The sequence below is a fragment of the Pseudorca crassidens genome, chromosome 12, assembly GCF_039906515.1.
Source record: "Pseudorca crassidens isolate mPseCra1 chromosome 12, mPseCra1.hap1, whole genome shotgun sequence".
In the NCBI taxonomy this organism is placed as follows: Eukaryota; Metazoa; Chordata; class Mammalia; order Artiodactyla; family Delphinidae; genus Pseudorca; species Pseudorca crassidens.
Window position 1 is genome coordinate 25,114,000 of NC_090307.1, and position 18,822 is coordinate 25,132,821.

Genomic DNA, 18,822 nt, shown 5'->3' on the forward strand with positions numbered 1-18,822 from the left:
CTAGAAAATGTTTATGTTAATTAAAGCTGTCTTCTACGAAGGGGAGATAGATCAAATCAGTCCCCCTCTATAATTAGGAGGATTGATGGCGCTGAAGACTCGCTGGGAGGGAACTTGGAAGGAGTGGCAGCAATTCAATCTAACTTAAAAAAAAAATGTCGAATATTTGCTGTTTAAGAACAGCCGTTCCCACCTATATATCCTTGACACGGCTACCGAATTCTCAGAGAGCCACATCTTTTCTGCGTCTCTAAATTTTAGAGAAAATACTGAAAGCTTGCAACTGCACCACCTTCCAAAACGGAATTGAAGAGATATCCTCCTGAGCCATGTTGAGATGGGTTTGGAAATCTCTTGAGTTTTAAGACTGTTTAAAAACGGTTCTGGCGTGGAGACTGGTTTCCCTTTGGAAACCAGTGTCTGGTGGAAGCTGGTATTTTTATAACTCCAGGCTCTCTATCAGATCCTGTGTTACCATGGTTGCTAAGGAGAACACTGGCTTCAAATTTCACATTTCAGTTTGCAGAGTCTGGCTAAGGAAGTAGGACAGTTAAAGGGGGGGCTGGGGGAGGGTCGGGGGAGTGGGGGTGGGGTGAGACCTGAATTTTATCTTGAGGAGGCCTCGCCTCAGGTGGGGACACATCAGGGTGCGTGTGTGTGTGTGTGTGTGTGTGTGTGTGTGTGTGTGTGTGTGTTTGGCGGGGGGTGTCTGAGTAGGTCAGCGGCATCACACCACAGAGTGACTTGGCTGCCGAGTGGAAGAGGGGGACGGCAGCTCTGGAGGGGACAAAAAACTGTGGGGAGTTATTTCTGCAGAGGTTACAGGAATGGTTGCTTAAGCTGGGTATTCATAGCAGCAGCTGCTGGACCTGCAGGAACTCTGCCGCTAAACCAGTGCCCAGGGGCTGTGTACCTGCCCTGGGAAAGCTGCAATCTCAGAGGAACATTCCAAGCGGGGTCTGTGCCTAAGACTAGGGCTGGAATAAACTGTTCATGGAGGAAGGCTCTCCTGAATTTTCAAGCTTTGTTCCAGCCCTTCCCTTCCTGCTTCTTAGCCTGCTTGATTGAAGGTTCTAGTCAGAGGGTTCTCGGCTAAGATGCCCTTGCCAGGCAGATCTTGTCTCATCTGCCTTCTGGGCACCCACACTCCCGCTTCCCACTCTCACCTTATTTTGAGCACTGTACTTTCCACCATGCACTGAGTTATCTGTGGGCCTCTCTGGCCAGGGAGTGCCCCAGATTTATTTGACTTTGTCTCAGCACATTTCTATCAGGAAAAGTGTCTGGGAGACTTTTCAGTTCAGTAAAGAAATAGCATTTTTCTCAGTGTTTGTTGAATGAATAAACAAACTCTCCTTTATGCTTTCCATGGTGTTGCTCTCCAGCTTAAAACACTCTCAGAGAGAGGTTCTTAGTATCACCTTGTGTCCACCAGAATTCCTCTGCTGGGAGCCAGTGCCGGCCCATGACCCACCCATCAGGCCGTCCCTTTACCACACCACACAGATGGGCCGCGCTTCATTCTGGCTACCCGCCCTCCGCTCAGAGTTTTCTTCCTGGGGGCCTTTCTCCTTCCCTGCCAATACCTGTCTGAAGCCCACTTCCCTTTAAGCTGTAGTCCCCCTTCCCCTTTGCCCCCAGCAGCTGCCCACACTCCTAAACTCCCTCCACCTCTATATTGTACAACCCATCATAAATGTTCACAGGTGCTTGATTTCTGGGGATGTGGTAGCCAAGTGGATTGTAAGCCTTTTCGGAGAGGATCACAACTTGTACTCCTTCCTTCTAGTACAATCAGGAAACTTTGCACTTCAGTAAGAAACTAGCTTTGTCTCAAACCAAGTCACTGCTTACTGAATGGACACAGAGTCCTGAACAAAATGCAGTCAGGGTTACAGGATAGATGACACACAGCCTATCCTCAGGTACCAATGGAAGGTGGAAATGATTTTAAAGCAAATCAAGAAGAAGTCACCAGGCATTCATCCAACCGCTGGCAAAGGCCATGTCCAGAGAGCGGGTGTTGGCAGGCCGGTGTGGATGCGAGTTCTGCAGAATGCTGCAGGAAGAGTAAACTGGCCCGGGGTGGGGACGCGGTGGGAAGTGAACCTGGTCTTGAAGGTGGGCTAGAGTCAGGCAGAAGGAGGAGGAAGATCACGCTCGAGACAGGAGGAAAGTAAGAGACCTTCTGTGGAAACACGACAGGAACAGGGTGGCTGCAGCTGTAGGACTCAGGAGAGGTTCTCCAGGAACAGGGCTTGCGATCGTGGGGGGCTTTGGTGCCCAGTTAGGAGAATGGATCTTCCTTTCTGGGGCTCCTGTGATGCGATACTTCTCTCGAGTAGCGCCTGGAATACGGTCTGCTTTCAGCAGCAACTCCTATGTCAGCTCACCGAGGGGCTGTCACACACTACTTGCTTCACGTGAACAGCTCACTTTTTTTTTTTTTTTTTGCGGTACGCGGGCCTCTCCCTGCTGTGGCCTCTCCCGTTGCGGAGCACAGGCTCCCGACGCGCAGGCTCAGCGGCCATGGCTCACGGGCCCAGCCGCTCCGCGGCACGTGGGATCTTCCCGGACCGGGGCACGAACCCGCGTCCCCTGCATCGGCAGGCGGACTCCCAGCCACTGCGCCACCAGGGAAGCCCCATCTCACTTATTTTAAGCCTTAAAACAAACACGCAGAATGAATTATTCCCATTATTCCCACACAAAGAGAAAATATTGAGGTTCAGAAAGATGAAGAATTAGATTAAAGCCCCACAGCTAGTAAGTGGCAGAGCTGGGATTCAAACTCTGGTCTCTCTGGCTCTTCCAGTGGTACCTTTCCACGTGCCCTCTGCTCATCAGTGGCCTCACAAAACGCACCTAGGATGCGGCTACTCGTGTTTCTGCACATTGGAGTTATATGGGAAGCTTAAATCTCCCCCCACTCCTGTGCCTCCCCAAAACCCTTCCCCAGAAAGTTTGATTTAATTGGTCTGAGAATTTGTGATTTTGTAAACGCTTCCCAAAGATTAGAGGGGGCAGGTGCTCCCCACACCTGCCAGGGATGCAACTGAGAGTCCTGGGCTGCATGGAGGATAATTTTGAGTCTCTGCTTCCCGTTAGGGTCCATCACCACCCTGGGCACAGCCGACCTTGGTCTCTTCCAGCCCCAGGGGGCCCTGCCTTGGCCCCAGCTGGGTGGCTAGACACAGCCCCATCTCCTGCTCTTCTTGGGAAGGGAGGAATGGTCCCACTGGAAGTTACCTCTGAGGAATGTTCTGCTTGACTCTCTCAGCCCTGTGAAAGAGTGGAGGATCTCCACCCACACCCACTTCATCTCAGCCTTTTCCGAGGTCAGATTTCCCCCTGGAGCCACACAATGTGAGCAATTGAATGCACGCTCACGCAAAATGTTAGAAAAGCGGCTCTCCCATTGTTGCACGGAGCAATTTCATTTCCGGAGAAGCCTGACTCGTTGCCCTCTGTGTTCTCCTCCGCAGCCAGCGGGCCTGCCAGCCTCCTCCAGGAGCCCCGCCAGTTGCATCCCGGGGGGAATTGTGGCTCAGAGACACCCCTCAGAGGAAGGGCAGGGAGGGGCAGACGGGGTTTCTGGTGCCTGGGGGAAGGAGAGCAAGGGAGCCAACCAGAGGGAGAGGTTGGTGGGGGTCACAGAGGGGTGCAGAGGGAGGAGAGATTCCTGACAGAGGCACCCCCTCCCTTCCTCCCTTCCTCCACTCTGACCTCTGGCTATGGTTGCCGGACTCAGAAGAGGGCAGGAGGATGGGAATGCAGAGAGGAAAGGTGGGATGTTTGGGGGAGGGAGGAAGGATGAGAGGGAGTGGATAGAAACGCCCACGGTGCATGGGGAAAGTCGGCTCAGAGGAAACAAATGTGAGGGGTTAAAATTCACCCCAGTATCCCCTGCAGAGGAAGTTTCAACAAAGCTCTTGAAGTAAGGGGCCCAGAAAGAACCATTCACTGATAGCCTGGAGGAGTCTAGGTACATCACCACTGGGTTACAGAGGTGGCAGAGAGCCTTGTAGGGTCAGGAAAAAGGGGGTGAGGGATGGCACTGGGTGAGCCAGACCCCAAACCTGCCAGGTCAGTTCCAGGTGAGACGGGAGATGATAAAACCCTTAGCTCAGGCCACAGACACTGATTACAGCCCTCCTGTGTGTGGAACCCTTGCAGTCACAGTTTGGCTGAGGACCTCAGCAGGATGAAGGGGTTCTTAGAATGCTATTAAAAACAGCTTGAGGGATGTCTTAGCATTTGTTTGTGTCTTTAATTTCTTGCACCAGTATTTTGTAGTTTTCAACGTACAAGTCTTTCACTTGCTTAGTTAAGTTTATGCCTAAGTATTTCATTCTTTCTGAAGCTGTTGTAAATGAGATCATTTTCCTAATTTCCTTTTTTGGATAGTTTGTTATTAGCATATAGAAATGCAATTGATTCTTTTGTATGTTGATCTTTATCCTGCAAATTTACTGAATTCATTTTTTAGTCCTGACAGTTTTTTGTGTGTGGAGTCTTTAGTGTTTTCTATATACAAGATAGTGTCATCTGCAAACAGACAATTTCACTTCTTCCTTCCTGATTTGGATATCTTTTTATTTCTTTTTCTTGCCTAATTGCTCTGGCTGCGACTTCCAGTACTATGTTGAATAAGAGTGATGAGACTGGGCATTCTTTGTCTTGTTCCTGATCTTGGATTAGAAGACTAATATATTTAAAATGTCAATACTACTCAAAGTGACCTACAGATTCAGTGCAATCTCTAATCAAAATTCCAGTGTTATTTTTCACAGAAATAGAAAAAAAAAATCTAAAACTCATACGGAACCACGAAAGACTCCAAATAGCCAAAGCAATCTTGAAACAATTTGAAAAAGAACAAATCAGGAGGCATTATACAGCCTGATTTGAAAATATATTACAGGGACTTTCCTAGTGGCACAGTGGTTAAGAATCTGCCTGCCAATGCAGGGGACACGGGTTCAATCCCTGGTCAGGGAAGATCCCACATGCCGCAGAGCAACTAAGCCCGTGTGCCACAACTACTGAGCCTGCGCTCTAGAGCCTGTGAGCCACAATTACTGAAGCCCACATGCCTAGAGCCTGTGCTCCGCAACAAGAGAAGCCACCACACCATGACGAAGAGTAGCCCCCGCTCGTCGCAACTAGAGAAAGCCTGCATGGAGCAATGAAGACCCAATGCAGCCAAAAGTAAACAAAATAAATAAATTTATATAAAAAAGAAAATATATTACAAAGCTACAGTAATTAAAACAAACATATAGACTAATGGTACAGAGTTGAGAGCCCAGAAATAAATCCATGCATGTATGGTCAACTGAGAGGTAGTGGATAGAAACAAAGGTGCCAGGAAAGCACAATGGGGAAAGCATGGTCTCTTCAACAAATGCTGTTGGGAAAACTGGATATTCACATGCCAAAGAATGAAACTGGATTCTTAGCTTATACCTTACACAAAAATAAACTAAAAAGTGGATTAAAGATTTATAAACATAACTCCTGAAACTATAAATCCTTGAAGAAAACATAGGGGAAAAGTCTCATGACATTGGTCTTGGCAGTGATTTCATGGATATGACACCAAAAGCACAAAAGCAAAAACAGACAAGTGGGACTACCTCAAACTACAAGGCTTCTTACAGCAAAGTTAACGAGAGAGTGAAAAGGCATCCTACAGAATGGGAGAAAATATTTGTAAACCATACATCTGATAAGGGGTTAATTTTCAAAAAAATTTAAGGAACTCTTACAGCCCCAAAGCAAAAGAAACTAGTAACCAGATTTTTTTAAATGGGCTAAGGATTTGAATAGACATTTTTCCAAAGAAGACATACAAATGGCCAACAGACATATGAAAAGATGCTCAAGGTCACTAATCATCAAGGAAATGCAAATCAAAACCACCCCACACCTGTTAGGAAGGCTATTTTATATCCATATATATATATATATATATATATACATATGTAACTACAAAATATTAAAACGTGTTGAGAAATTAGAACTCTTGTACATTGTTGATGGGAATACACAATGGTACAGCTTCAATGGAAAACAGTAGGAAGGTTCCTCAAAAAATTAAAAATAGAACTTCTACAGTATATCATCCAGCAATCCCACTCCTGGGTATCTCTCTAAAAGTACTGAAATCAAGATCTGGAAGAGATATTAGCACTTCCATGTTCATTGCAACACTATTCACAGCAGCCAAGATGTGGAAATAATCTAAATGTCCACCGAGAGATGAATAGATTTTAAAATGTGATCTATACACAATGGAATACTACTCAGCCTTAAAAAAGAAGGAAATTCGCAAATGGGACAACATGGTTGAATCTGGAAGACATTGTGCCAAGGGAAATAAGCAGTCACAGAAGGACAAATGCTGCATGTTTCCATTTATATGAGGGATCTAAAATAGTCAAATTCATAGAAACAAAGAATAGGATAGGAGTTGCCCGAGGCTGTGGGGAGGAGGAAGTGGGGGGTTGCTAATCACCAGGTATAAAATTTCAGTTACGTCAGATGAATAAATTCTAGAGATCTGCTGTACTATACTGTGCCTACAGATAACGATACTGTACTGTACACTTAAAAAGTTGTTATGAGAGCAGATCTCATGTTAAGTGTTCTGACCACAATAAACATTTGAAAACATTAAAAAAAATTCAAAAGAGCTCATGAGGCAAACATGAGCTGTAAACAGTAGGGCGAGGAGACTCACGCGGCTTCTGGTCACCCGTACTACTCCTCACTCACTTGGAAAACCATCTTGGCAGAAACGATTTGCTCTTAAACAGTTAAAGAGCTTGTTGAAGATTATTCTTCTCCATCCCTCGAAGAGGGATCTCTGATTGGCACATGATCTTTATGGCAAAAACAGGATCAATCCCACAAAGATCTATTTGGCTTCCAACACAGAGTAGGCGCTGGGGTATGGACGAGAATAGAATAAGAGCAGCTCCCGCTCTGCTTGTAAGGCAGTGAAGCAGGGTGTTTAGGAGCAGGGACTCGGGCAGTCACGTCTGGATTCCGATGCTGACTCTGCAGCCCGCTAACTGTGTGGCTATGAGCAAGCTGTCTGATCTCTCTGTTCTCTGGAAAATGGGGATGATAATCTTCAGGGTGTTGCCCGAGTTAAAAGACAAGAGAATGCATTAAGTGCTTTGGACAATGCCTTCCACTGTACTGTTATCTATACTAAAAAATCCTCTAAGGTGATGTAAAAAGGATTGGAGCTATAAGGATGGAGCGCACTGCCTCGCTCAGGAGGGAGCTCCTGGTACACTCGGCTGGGGGTGGGGACAGGGGAGGTTCCAGAAGAGGTGGCTTGAGCTGGGCCCGGAAGGAGGTGTTTTAGGGCCAGGAAGAGAGAGACTCCAAGGATGGAGTCCAGGATTTCAAGCTTGAGTGACTGAGAGAGGGTTAATTCAACTAGGTCAGAGTGTGGAAGGAAATGCCCAGGGGCCTCGCTCTAGGGCAGGGCATCTCTCAGAGAGCTGCCTGTCCTCCAGCCTGAAGGGGCTCAGGGGCTAAGCACACGCTCAATCTGGGTAAGCCCCTCATCCACTGAAGGCGGCCTCCATAAGCATGAAGACCCCGAGACTGAGGATTTTGTATCTTTCCCTTAGGTTTGTTGCAAACGAAACTCTTCGCACCAAGATGGCCCGTGGGTTTGTGTTTGACTCGGGGGCATCAAGGAAAGGGGAGCAGGGGAAGCCTTAGGGGGTGGTGCCGAAGCAGAGGGTGGAGTGGGTGTCCCACGACACTGAGAAAGGGCAGCTGGGGAGTCCTGGGGCTGCTGTCTGGCCACAGTGGGGCAGGAAGGCTGGGTCTGGGCCACGTGAAGACAGGGAGTGAGCAGGAGGGTTTGGGGCACCGCTGGCACAACCTGTTGGAAGGCTCGAGGCTTGACTTGGGACGTGTCTAGTGGGCAGCCAGAGATGCTGGCCTGGGGATGGTTCAGGAAGCTGGGATGACCTCAGGGCAGGGTGGGCCCTGTACATTTGGGGTCAGCCATCTGCATGGCCCCAGGGGAAGAGCCTAAACTTGTCCAGCACAGAGAAAGGCAGCGGCAGTGATTTTGGCTTCTAGAAACGTCCTAGAGCTGGCTCAACCTGCTTTGGGACGTGGGTCAGGCCTGGGTATGTGTGTATGTGTCATAAGGTACAGGAGGCAGCAGCTGACTCTAAGAATTCAGGGGTCTCCCCATGTGGCCTCAAGCAGATAGTTTGGAACGCGGGGCGGTGGTTTCCTCTTTTACAAAATGGTGAAAACCACTGATCATTTATTTACCCTTCTAGTTTACGGTGGGCCTGGCGGGGTCTGTGTGAGTTTAATGCAACAAACAAGTGTGCGTCAGGGGAGGCTCCTGATTCCTGGTCTGTGCAGACCTCCCGGCACTTGCCGGACTCACACCAGAAGGTTCGCACTACCTCAGGTGTTGTCAGAAGTGTCCCAGCAGCCAGGGCCAGGGCTCGGCTGTAGCCCTGCTTCCTGCTTGGGGGAGCAGGTGACAGCAACACCAAGAGGTGCCCAGATCACGCAGAGGCAACATGTTGGGGCAATCCAGGTCACCGCCCTAGAACAATGCTGCTCCCTGCCTTCAGGTGGGTGGTCGGGGTGCAGGGCAGCTCAGGCAAGGATGAGAGGACTCCAAGAGGGCTACCTTCAAAGCATCCCAAAGGGGTGCAAAAAGCATAGCCATGGCCCATCTTGGTACTTCTTTCTGAGCTGAGGACACTTTGAGAGTGAACTCAAGTTGGAAGAGGTCATTGTCTGAATCTGAGAAACAAGTCTGAATTCAAGTACATTTGTCAAGAAACATCTCTGGCTACGTGAAGTGGTAGAGGCTGACAGGGCCACCGAGCACCCAGGAGAGGCCTGTGTGCTCTGCTTTCATGCAGATCCACGCAGTCTGGAATGAATGTGCTATTTTCCTATAAATGGATGCTTCAAAAACATTTACAGATGCCCCCTCCTTTCCCTTAAACTGCTCTATTATCTTTCTTTCAGAAACACAAAAGTGTCTCTTGACCGCATACCTCCCCTTTAGCTGACAAGTTGTCTTTCCCTGCGGCCTTTCACAGAAGCACTTCTCCAAAAAGGTGTCCACACTCACGCCCCCACCTCCACCGACTCCCCAACGAGGCAAACGTAGCTTCTGTTCTCACTCCACTGACACCGTGGGGCCCCTCCTTGTTGCCAAACCCAGGCCTCTTCTCTGTCCTGGTCCCGCTGATTCCCCAGAGGCTGTTCCTCTTGGGATCAGCATCTTGGGATCAGCTGCTGAGGGTGGGAGGGGACCAACACCTGTGAGGTGTGGGCTGGCCCCACTGGACAAGGGCTGTGATGACTGTGCCCTCCTGGCTTGTTTCCAGCCTCCCGGCCACTCCTTGTCCAGTTCCCCTCCTCCATCTCACCCCACCCCCACCCCCCACCCCTGGGTGACCCCATCCAGTCCCCAGCACCAGATACAGGTCGACACTTCACACAACGCTGAAGCCTGTGTCCCCAGGGATGGCCAACAGGCCACCCAAACTCTTGGTTTTCATCCACACTCTACTTGTTTCTCTTCCAGCTTCCCCGTCCCAGGAAATGGTGCTAGCAGGGTGGTAGATGAGGACCCTACGTCACTTCCTCCCTTCTCTGTATCTCATGTCAGCAAGTCCTGTTGGTTCTAACTCAAAGATATAACTGGAATGCAACTGGTCCTCCCCCTCCTCACTCTCATGACTGGGTTTTGGGCCACCAGCCTCTCACTGGACACACCAATAGCTTCCACATTTGCCCTTCAATTCTACCCCTTGAGAGCCGCCAAGGGTGACCCTCCAAAGTGGGTTATGATACCTGGTAGGGCCATCACCCCACTGACTTCTTGCTTCTTAAAAGTTTCTTTATTATCCTTATTTATTTCTTTATCAGAGGAAATTTAGAAGCAAATAGTTTTTAAAATAAATAATTCAATGGTAAACCAATCCAGTCCAAAGATCTATTCACTCAATATTTTCTGTAGATCTCCCTTCTGTAGGCAGTGTTCTAGAGTATGAATGACTGCAGTCTGAGTTCATAATACTTTCCTTTGGGGGATTATTTCCTTTTACGTAAACTCAATAAATAAAAACCTGGGTAGAGTAAACAAAAGCACCGGGGAGTTCCGTTTCTCTTAACCAAATGATTGATCACTTTAAGTGGTACAAGCCTTGTGGCATTCCTGGCGCATCAGAGATGGAGATGCGCATCGTTAGCAGACAGGGCAGCGCCCACGCTCTCGGGCAGGGCTGGCAGAGACTTACCTCCCTGAGACAGGTGTAGATGGGGCAGACGAGCACGCGGAAGGGCTCGCCCGTGCTGCTGCGCATGGTGCCGAAGACCTCGCACAGGAAGGTGATGAAGCCCAACCAGCGCTCCACATCCTGCTGCTGCAGCTCCTCCCGCACTGTGAAGTCCTTCTGCGGAGGCATAAGAGACCATGTCAGCTGCACAGGAGCTGGGAGGGGCCCGGGCACCACCCCAGTCTGCCACTCTGCCTACTGGCTAAGGGCTAGGCCTAGGCAACTGGTAAACCCCATGATTTCCATGAGAAGGGCAATGGGTGATCTGTGGCTGGAGCATGAATGCTGAAGACTCACTTGTGGGCAGAAAGACCACCTTGATCTTTAGCCACAGCACCTCTTCTTCAGTGTCCCCAGATTGGGGGGCGCTACAGACTTGCCTCACTGACCCAGGTACTGAGGTGGAGGGAATGAGGTAAAGGGGGAGATGACACCTTTCCCAGTCATCACCTCCTCCATTCAACTCCCTGGGGCTAAACTATCTCCTTTGCTAACCTCCAAATCATGTCCCCACAGCAGTGAAGGGTAACCACACACCCAGCAATGGGCATCTGAGGTCCATCTTGGCCCCAGCACTGGGCTAGAGACACAGCTACAACCCGTGCCAGCAAGTGGCCCAGAGCATAGAAGGAAAACTAGAGGCATTCATTCACGCATTCATTCATCCTCCTTAAAAATACCATTGCCCCACTGTGTGCCAGGCACTGCTCTAGGAGGTAAGATAAGACATGTTCATTCATTTTAGTTCATTCAGTTATGAATGAACTAAAAGCCATTGGAGGGTTCCAGGTAAAGGAACTTTGGAGAACTCAGAGGTAGGAGTTATTCCTTTCAACTGGAAATTGGCATCTTGGAAGAGCTAGGATTCTGACCTGAGAACCTGGGGGAATTTCAGGTGGAGCAATGACCACAGGTGAGGCACCAGGAAGGTAACATGGAAGTTTGGGAACCAGGGAGGTCTTAGCCAACCTGTCCCCATTGTAGGTGGGTAGAGGGGAAAATGGGGTCAGGGCTGGGAAAGGAGGTTGGGGCTAGAGTGTGGATAATTGAAACCAGCCAAGGAGTCAGGTTCCATGTGATGGTTGGTAGGGAAGGTTTTGGGGGGTCATTGAAATGCCTTGGTCATACCTGTGCTCTTTTTTTTTGCGGTACGCGGGCCTCTCACTGTTGTGGCCTCTCCCGTTGGGAGCACAGGCTCCAGACGCGCAGGCTCAGTGGCCATGGCTCACGGGCCCAGCTGCTCCGTGGCATGTGGGATCTTCCCGGACCGGGGCATGAACCTGCGTCCCCTGCATCAGCAGGCGGACTCTCAACCACTGTGCCACCAGGGAAGCCCACCTGTGCTCTTTTGAAGGTTAATATGGCATAGGTGTGGAGACCAGAAAGGAGGCCACTGCAAAGGTCCAGACAGAATGAAATAAAAACCTGAACTCTCTGGCGACTGAAAGATTAGAATCTGTGGTAGATTAGGTTATGTTCAGAAGTTTCTTCCACCTTTCCCCTGGTCTTTGGGTTTGACCTTGTGACTTGCTTTGGCCAGTTCTGATCTTGGTCCTTAAGAGGCCTTAAGTATTTACGCTTACTCTCCTGTGCTGCTTCCACCATTGTGAGAAGGGGTGGCCACCATGGGGTGGCCCAATGGTCCCGGGAGGAGGATGAATTACTTTTCCTGCTGCCCCAGACCCTGCAGAGGGTGCTGTACTGTGGGCCTTGAAGTCATGAAACTTTGGGTAGTTCTATCCTCATTAACTTCTGTTTATCCCACTATATCTTTATGTGGTCAGAGCAGGGGCAGGCATTACCATTCCCATTTTAGAATGGGGGAACTGAGGTACAAGAGCTGAAAAGACTTGACCAAGGTCACCAGTACAAGAACTTGAATGAGAACCTAAGCCCTTCCATTGCTCTCTGCTCTGAGCCAAACGTTCTCAGCCCTGGTTGCTCACTGGAGTCACCTGGAGGAACTCTGAAGCTACTGATGCTTGGACTCCACCCAGAGAGGTTTGTGTCATTGGCCAGGGTGAGGCCAAGACACTGGTATATTTTCAAAGCTCCCCAGGTGACTCCAATGTGCAACCATGGTTGAGAACAACTCTAGACCTTTATAGAGTGCCAGCACGGGTGTTAAAATGGTGCCTCTGGGGCATCCCTGGTGGCGCAGTGGTTGAGAGTCCGCCTGCCGATGCGGAGGATGCGGGTTCGTGCCCCGGTCTGGGAAGATCCCACATGCCGCGGAGCGGCTGCGCCCGTGAGCCACGGCCGCTGAGCCTGCACGTCCGGAGCCTGTGCTCCGCAACTGAAGAGGCCACACCACTGAGAGGCCCGCGTACTGCAAAAAAAAAAAAAAAAAAAAAAGGTGGCCCTGTATCAGTGCCTGAGACGCCCTTTCTCTGTCTCCCATAAAAATACCCATGAGAGTGGACATAAGCCCCCCAACACCGAGAAGGAAGATTACAGTTCACTGCAGACGCCTTACCATTGACTAAAATGCTGTCGTTGAGAAGTTCTGGGTGTCCAAAGACTCTTGGCCCCTACCCGTAAGACAAGGGTGAGATGGGGAGGGAGCTCGAGCTTGAGCCCTCCCTCTGCCTGCCGCTGGCTCGTGGGCAATGAGCCTGTAACTGTTAACAAGCCCCCGTGCCTGTGCACTACGGCAGCTCCCATCAGTACTGCTCTTATTCTAGTCATTGCAGATTCAGGGCAGAAAGAGGTGAAGTGGTCCCCTGAGTCCTCAGAGGCACAGTGTTCTCAGGCAAAGCCCTCTGGGAAGGAAAAGTCTCAGGGCAATGCAAACCAGGGACTGGAGTTTTTTTAAAAAAATGATTACATCTGATCAAAGAACTACAGCTTGACTCAGTTTCCTCCTGATAATCAGTGGCATTGAGAGAGGATTCTGTTTTGGGCTAGTAGAACTCACTAGAACACTGAAGGTCTGCTGAATATGGGATATTGAATTTGGGATGTGCACACGAAGCCACCAGCTTCAGGTCTGAGGGGAGACTCGACTATTACCTCAGTAGACACTGAGCAACTCTAAGGATGATCTGCACAGCTAACACCAAAACCAAACCCAGCCTTTCTCATTCAAGGGTCAGGGAGGAGCAAAGAACTATGGCATCTGTGGAAAAATCCTGCACCGCAGAACAGGGGAGCATTATCTCGAAGATCTAATGGAAATGCATAACTCTGAACATGTCAACTACAATAAAGCAAAGATAAACAAAAAACCTAACTACAGACATGTGGGATTGTATGTCTGTTAAGAACAACAACATAGATTCTGTGACATGGGATTAGTTAACAAAACCTTAGGTTGAGATGAAGTGTGAGACTGGAAATGGGGATAGGAGAGAACCAAAGGAAGTCAGAAATCCACAGCAAAATGAAATGTGAATTGGAGGCAATAAAGGATAGAATGGATACTGCAGAAAAAGTGATACATGAGACAGACTTGGAAAATGACTAGCTGAAGACAAAGCCATAGATTAAAAAAAGAAAGAAGAAAAAGGATAGAGAAGACAGAGAGTGGACATGAATTATAGAGGTTTTCAAAAGGACATCAGAATACACAGAACAAAGGACCCGAGAGAGCAACTTAAAGTTGAAAACAAACAAAACAAAACAACAAAAAAAAGAGCTGACTCTTCAGGCAAAAAGGGTTCACAGTGTTCCAGAGCCCCACTATTTATACTTAGCAGGAGAATTTTCTTTTTTTTAATTTCAAGGAAAAGGAAAAATTCTAAAAACAGCTTTGAAGGAAAAAAACCCCCTAGGTTTCTTACAAAGGAACAAAAATATGGTTGGCCTTATACTTCTATAATTGATGTTAAAATTCAGAGACACTGAAGCAACATCATATGTTTGAGGTGAAAAGGACACACCTAGCTATGAGTGAAAGCAAGACAAAGACATTTTACACAAGCAGATTTTTTAAAAATCCCACCCACATGCTTATCTTTAAAAGAATTGCATGGTGCAGCTGCTATGGAAAATAGTATAGCGATTCCTCAAAAAATTAAAAATTAAATTATCAGTATGATCCAATAGTTCCACTTCTGGGGATATATACAAAAGAACTGAAAGCAGGATCTTGAAGGGATATTTGCACACCCATGTTCAAAGGAGCACCGTTCATAATAGCCAAGAGGTGAAGTCTACTCAAGTGTCCACTGACAGAGGAATGGATGAACAAAATGTAGTATATGCATGCAATGGAATATTGTTAAATCTTAGAATATTCTGATACATGCTGCAACGTGGTGAACCCTAAGGACATCATGCTAGGTGAAGTAAACCAGTTGCAAAAAGGACATCAGGATACACAGAACAAAGGGATCGAGAGAATCATCATCGTACTGTATGATTCCACTTATATAGGTATCCAGTGTAGTCAGATTCATAGAAACAGAAAGTAGAATGATGGTCGCCAGAGGCTGAGGAGACAGGGCAATGAGTAGTTGTTTAATGGATTAGAATTTTGGTTTTATAAGATGAAAGAGTTTTGGAGATTGATTACATAACGATGTGACTATACTTAACATGCCTAAACTGTACACTTAGAAAATGGTTGAGATGAGAACTTTATGCTTTTTTAAAACACAATTAAAAATAACTTAAAAATCAAAAACTTTCTTGAATACATGCTCCAGCCAAAAACAATTTACTACTCAACTCTGAGAAAATCATGGTGTAGAAGGACCAGAAGTGAAAACTTGAAAGCAGGTAGATTTATGAAGTTAAATCAAAATAAGTAATTATAATTTTGGTTATAAGACTGAGTCAAAATCCAGAAATAATCCTCAAGAGAGAAGATATTTAATAAATAAATGTAATCTGAATAAGAATTTCATAGTAGTAGTAACCTAATAATCCAAGATTAAATTACTTAAGACTGATGAATACTGGTGGGAGAAGGAGAGAAGACTTGTAAGCACACAAAATTTCATAATTTAGACCATAAAGATTCGCAGGTTATTGCTTCTTTCTTAAGTTTGATAAATAGAGAAATAGACATTAAAGTGTGCTTTTAAAAATATTAAAACAAACAAAAAAAATATTAAAACACTAGCAGCCATTAATAGATATAAAAGAGATATGGGAACATATGTATATGTATAACTGATTCACTTTGTTATAAAGCAGAAACTAACACACCATTGTAAAGCAATTATACCCCAATAAAGATGTTAAAAAAAAAGTAAAACACAAGTAAAATCAAAGTAGTTTTCAAGATAACATTCATTAAGTAAAATAAAAATTATTGATATAGATAAAAATACAATCCATAATAGATAAAAATATACTGTATAGCACAGACTCAAACTACATAAAACAAAAGCTATTAAAACATAAGAAACAAACCTCATTATAAGCTGTGATTCTACTACATATGTCAGAATACAGAAACTGTACAGGTTACATACCTGGACTAAGAATTAAGAACAATTTTAAAAATAGCCAATTACTTGTTTAAAAGGCATTCTCCTAAAGAAAGATGGAAAGAAGATGTAATCAAATATACAATAATAGATTATTTAGGAAATAAAGAGCTGTAAAAACTTGTGTGATGTGGTCAAAGCTATAATGAAAGGTAAATTTATAGTCTTAACTATTTTGGCTATTTAAAAAGGAAGCAAAGGGACTTCCCTGGTGGAACAGTGGTTAAGAATCTGCCTGCCAATGCAGGGGACAAGGGTTCGAGCCCTGGTCTGGGAAGATCCCACATGCCATGGAGCAACTAAGCCCGTGCACCACAACTACTGAGCCTGTGCTCTAGAGCCCGCGAGCCACAACTACTGAGCCCACGCACCACAACTACTGAAGCCTGTGTGCCTAGAGCCCATGCTCCCCAACAAGAGACGCCACCGCAAGGAGAAGCCCGCGCACCGCAACGAACAGTAGCCCCTGCTCGCCGCAACTAGAGAAAGCCCGCACAGCAACGAAGACACAATGCAGCCATAAATAAATAAGTCTATTAAAAAAGTAAAAAATAAAAAGGAAGCAAATATAACCTCTAAACTGACTACTGAGTGCTTGAAACATGCCTCTAAAAAACTGAGATGTGCTGTCTGTGTAAAATAGACACTAGTTTTTAAAGACATAGTATGGAAAAAAGAATGTAAAATGTCTAATATTTTAGAAATACTAATTATATGTTGAAATTCTGAATATATCGGGTATAGTGCAATACAATATTAAATTTAAAAGTACATATGTGGGTCATGTTATACTTCTATTGAACAGTGTTAATCTGTATATTCAACTCAAAAAACTTAGAAAACCACCAATAACTAAGGAAATATGTGAAAGGACAAAATACAGAAATTAATTAATTAGAAAATAAAGAAAGGAAATTATATGTAAAAACAAGAAAGCAGAAATAGAAATAAAATTAGAAATATGATGCTCAACATTGCTAATTACTAGAGAAATGCAAATTAAAACTACAATGAGGTATCACCTCACACCAATCAGAATGGCCATCATCAAAAAGTCTACAAATAATACATGCTGGAGAGGGTGTGGAGAAAAAGGAGCCCTCCTACACTGTTGGTGGGAATGTAAATTGGCACATCCACTGTGGAGAACAGTATGGAGGTTCCTTAAAAAACTAAAAATAGAGCTACCATATGATCCAGCAATCCCACTCCTTGGCATATATTTGGAGAAAACTAGATATACGCACCCTAATGTTCATTGCAGCACTATTTACAATAGCCAAGATATGGAAGCAACCTAAATGTCCATCGACAGATGAACGGATAAAGAAGATGTGGTATATTTATACAATGGAATATTACTCAGCCATAAGAAAATGAAATAATGCCATTTGCAGCAACATGGATGGACCTAGAGATTATCATACGAAGTGAAGTAAGCCAGACAGAGAAAGACAAATATCATATGATATTGCTTATATGTGGAATCTAAAAAAAAAAAAAAAATTGATACAAATGAACTTATATACAAAACAGAAATAGACCCACAGACATAAGAAACTTATGGTTACCAAAAAGGAAAGGAGGGGTGGGATAAATTAGGAGTTTGGGATTAACATAAACACACTACTATATACAAAATAGATAACCAACAAGGACCTACTGTGTAACACAGGGAACTATACTCAGTATTTTATAATAACCCATAAGGGACAAGAATCTGAAAAAAAAAATATATGTATAACTGAATCACTTTGTTGTACACCCGAAACTAACACAACATTGTAAATCAACTATACTTCAATAAAAAAAACTGCAATGACTAAAAAAAAAAAAAAAAAAAAGAAAAAAATATGAACAATATATGTAAACAGATATGGAGTAGATTAAAAAGCACAATAAAAACTATTTACCACTCTATGATGATGATTTTGGAAAAAATGATGAAATATGTGCTTTTTTAGAAAATAAGTATCACCGAACTTCACTGAAAAAATAAATTAAAAGCCAGAAAAGATAGAAAATCATAAAATGAAAAGTTCTGAATTACATATTATAAGGAGGTCTCTAAACTTCTGACTCTTCTAGGTAAGTTGATTCACACTTTCAAAAAATTAGATATCTGCTCTGCTATGTAAACTGGTCCAGAACACAGAAAAAATAAGCTTTTCCTGTTCCTTATTACCAAAATCTCATAATGATAGTAAATTACAAATAAGGAAGTCTATGGGCTAATCTTTCTAATGTGAGTAGACATAAAAGTCCCAAATGAAATACTAACAGATACATTATAACCAAGTAGACTTTATCCCAGAAAGGCAAGGAGGATATAGTATCAGTACATCTATAAACATAATATCAATAGGCCTGATTAAAAAACAGCAGCAACATTCATGACCCTTGGAAGGAAAGAGGTACAATGATTGGATAAGATTATATATGTGAAAACCCCAAGAGAACTCTCTAATAAAGGTCAGAATTAACAAGAGAGTTTAGTAACTAATTAATAGTATTTAGGTGTAAACTTAATATACAAAAATCAACAGCTTTTTTATGACAGAATTAACCAGTGAGACATTTTAATGCACAAAAGCTCATTTAATAAGCAATAAAAGTTCTTAAATGACATTATTAAGAAATGTGCGATTTCTATGAAGAAAATTGCAAAACTGAACAGAGAAATTTAAGAGAAAGCCTTAAACAAGCGAAGAAACACATAATATTCCTTAATGGGTAGACAGCACTGAAAAGGTGGTAATTTTCCTTGAAATAATTCAGAAGTTTAACACCAATTTGTATGCCATATTCCAACGGGAATGTTTTGGAGGGAAAGGGGAAATGGAGACTTGAAAAAAACATCCTAAAAGTAATTTAAAGAATAATAGGGAAACAGCTAAAAACAAAATAGAACAAAATTGGAAAGAGTTATATTACTTTCACCTATCCGAAAGCTTTAATAATTAAAAGCGTGTGGAACTGACATAAGAATGAATAGCTAGATCAGATAGCCTAGAAACAAATTTGGCATC

At 44.8% G+C, this 18,822-nt stretch overlaps 1 protein-coding gene across 7 annotated transcripts in view; it reads right to left on the reverse strand.

Moving 5' to 3' along the window:
• Positions 1-18,822, reverse strand: part of CTIF (cap binding complex dependent translation initiation factor) — a 313,070-nt gene that overhangs the window by 28,736 nt on the left and 265,512 nt on the right. For all 7 annotated transcript variants that reach the window (XM_067699149.1, XM_067699148.1, XM_067699143.1 and 4 more), the window contains one exon: positions 10,317-10,472. In XM_067699149.1, coding sequence (XP_067555250.1) covers positions 10,317-10,472 — 156 coding nt within the window. The remainder of the gene's footprint in view (positions 1-10,316; positions 10,473-18,822) is intronic.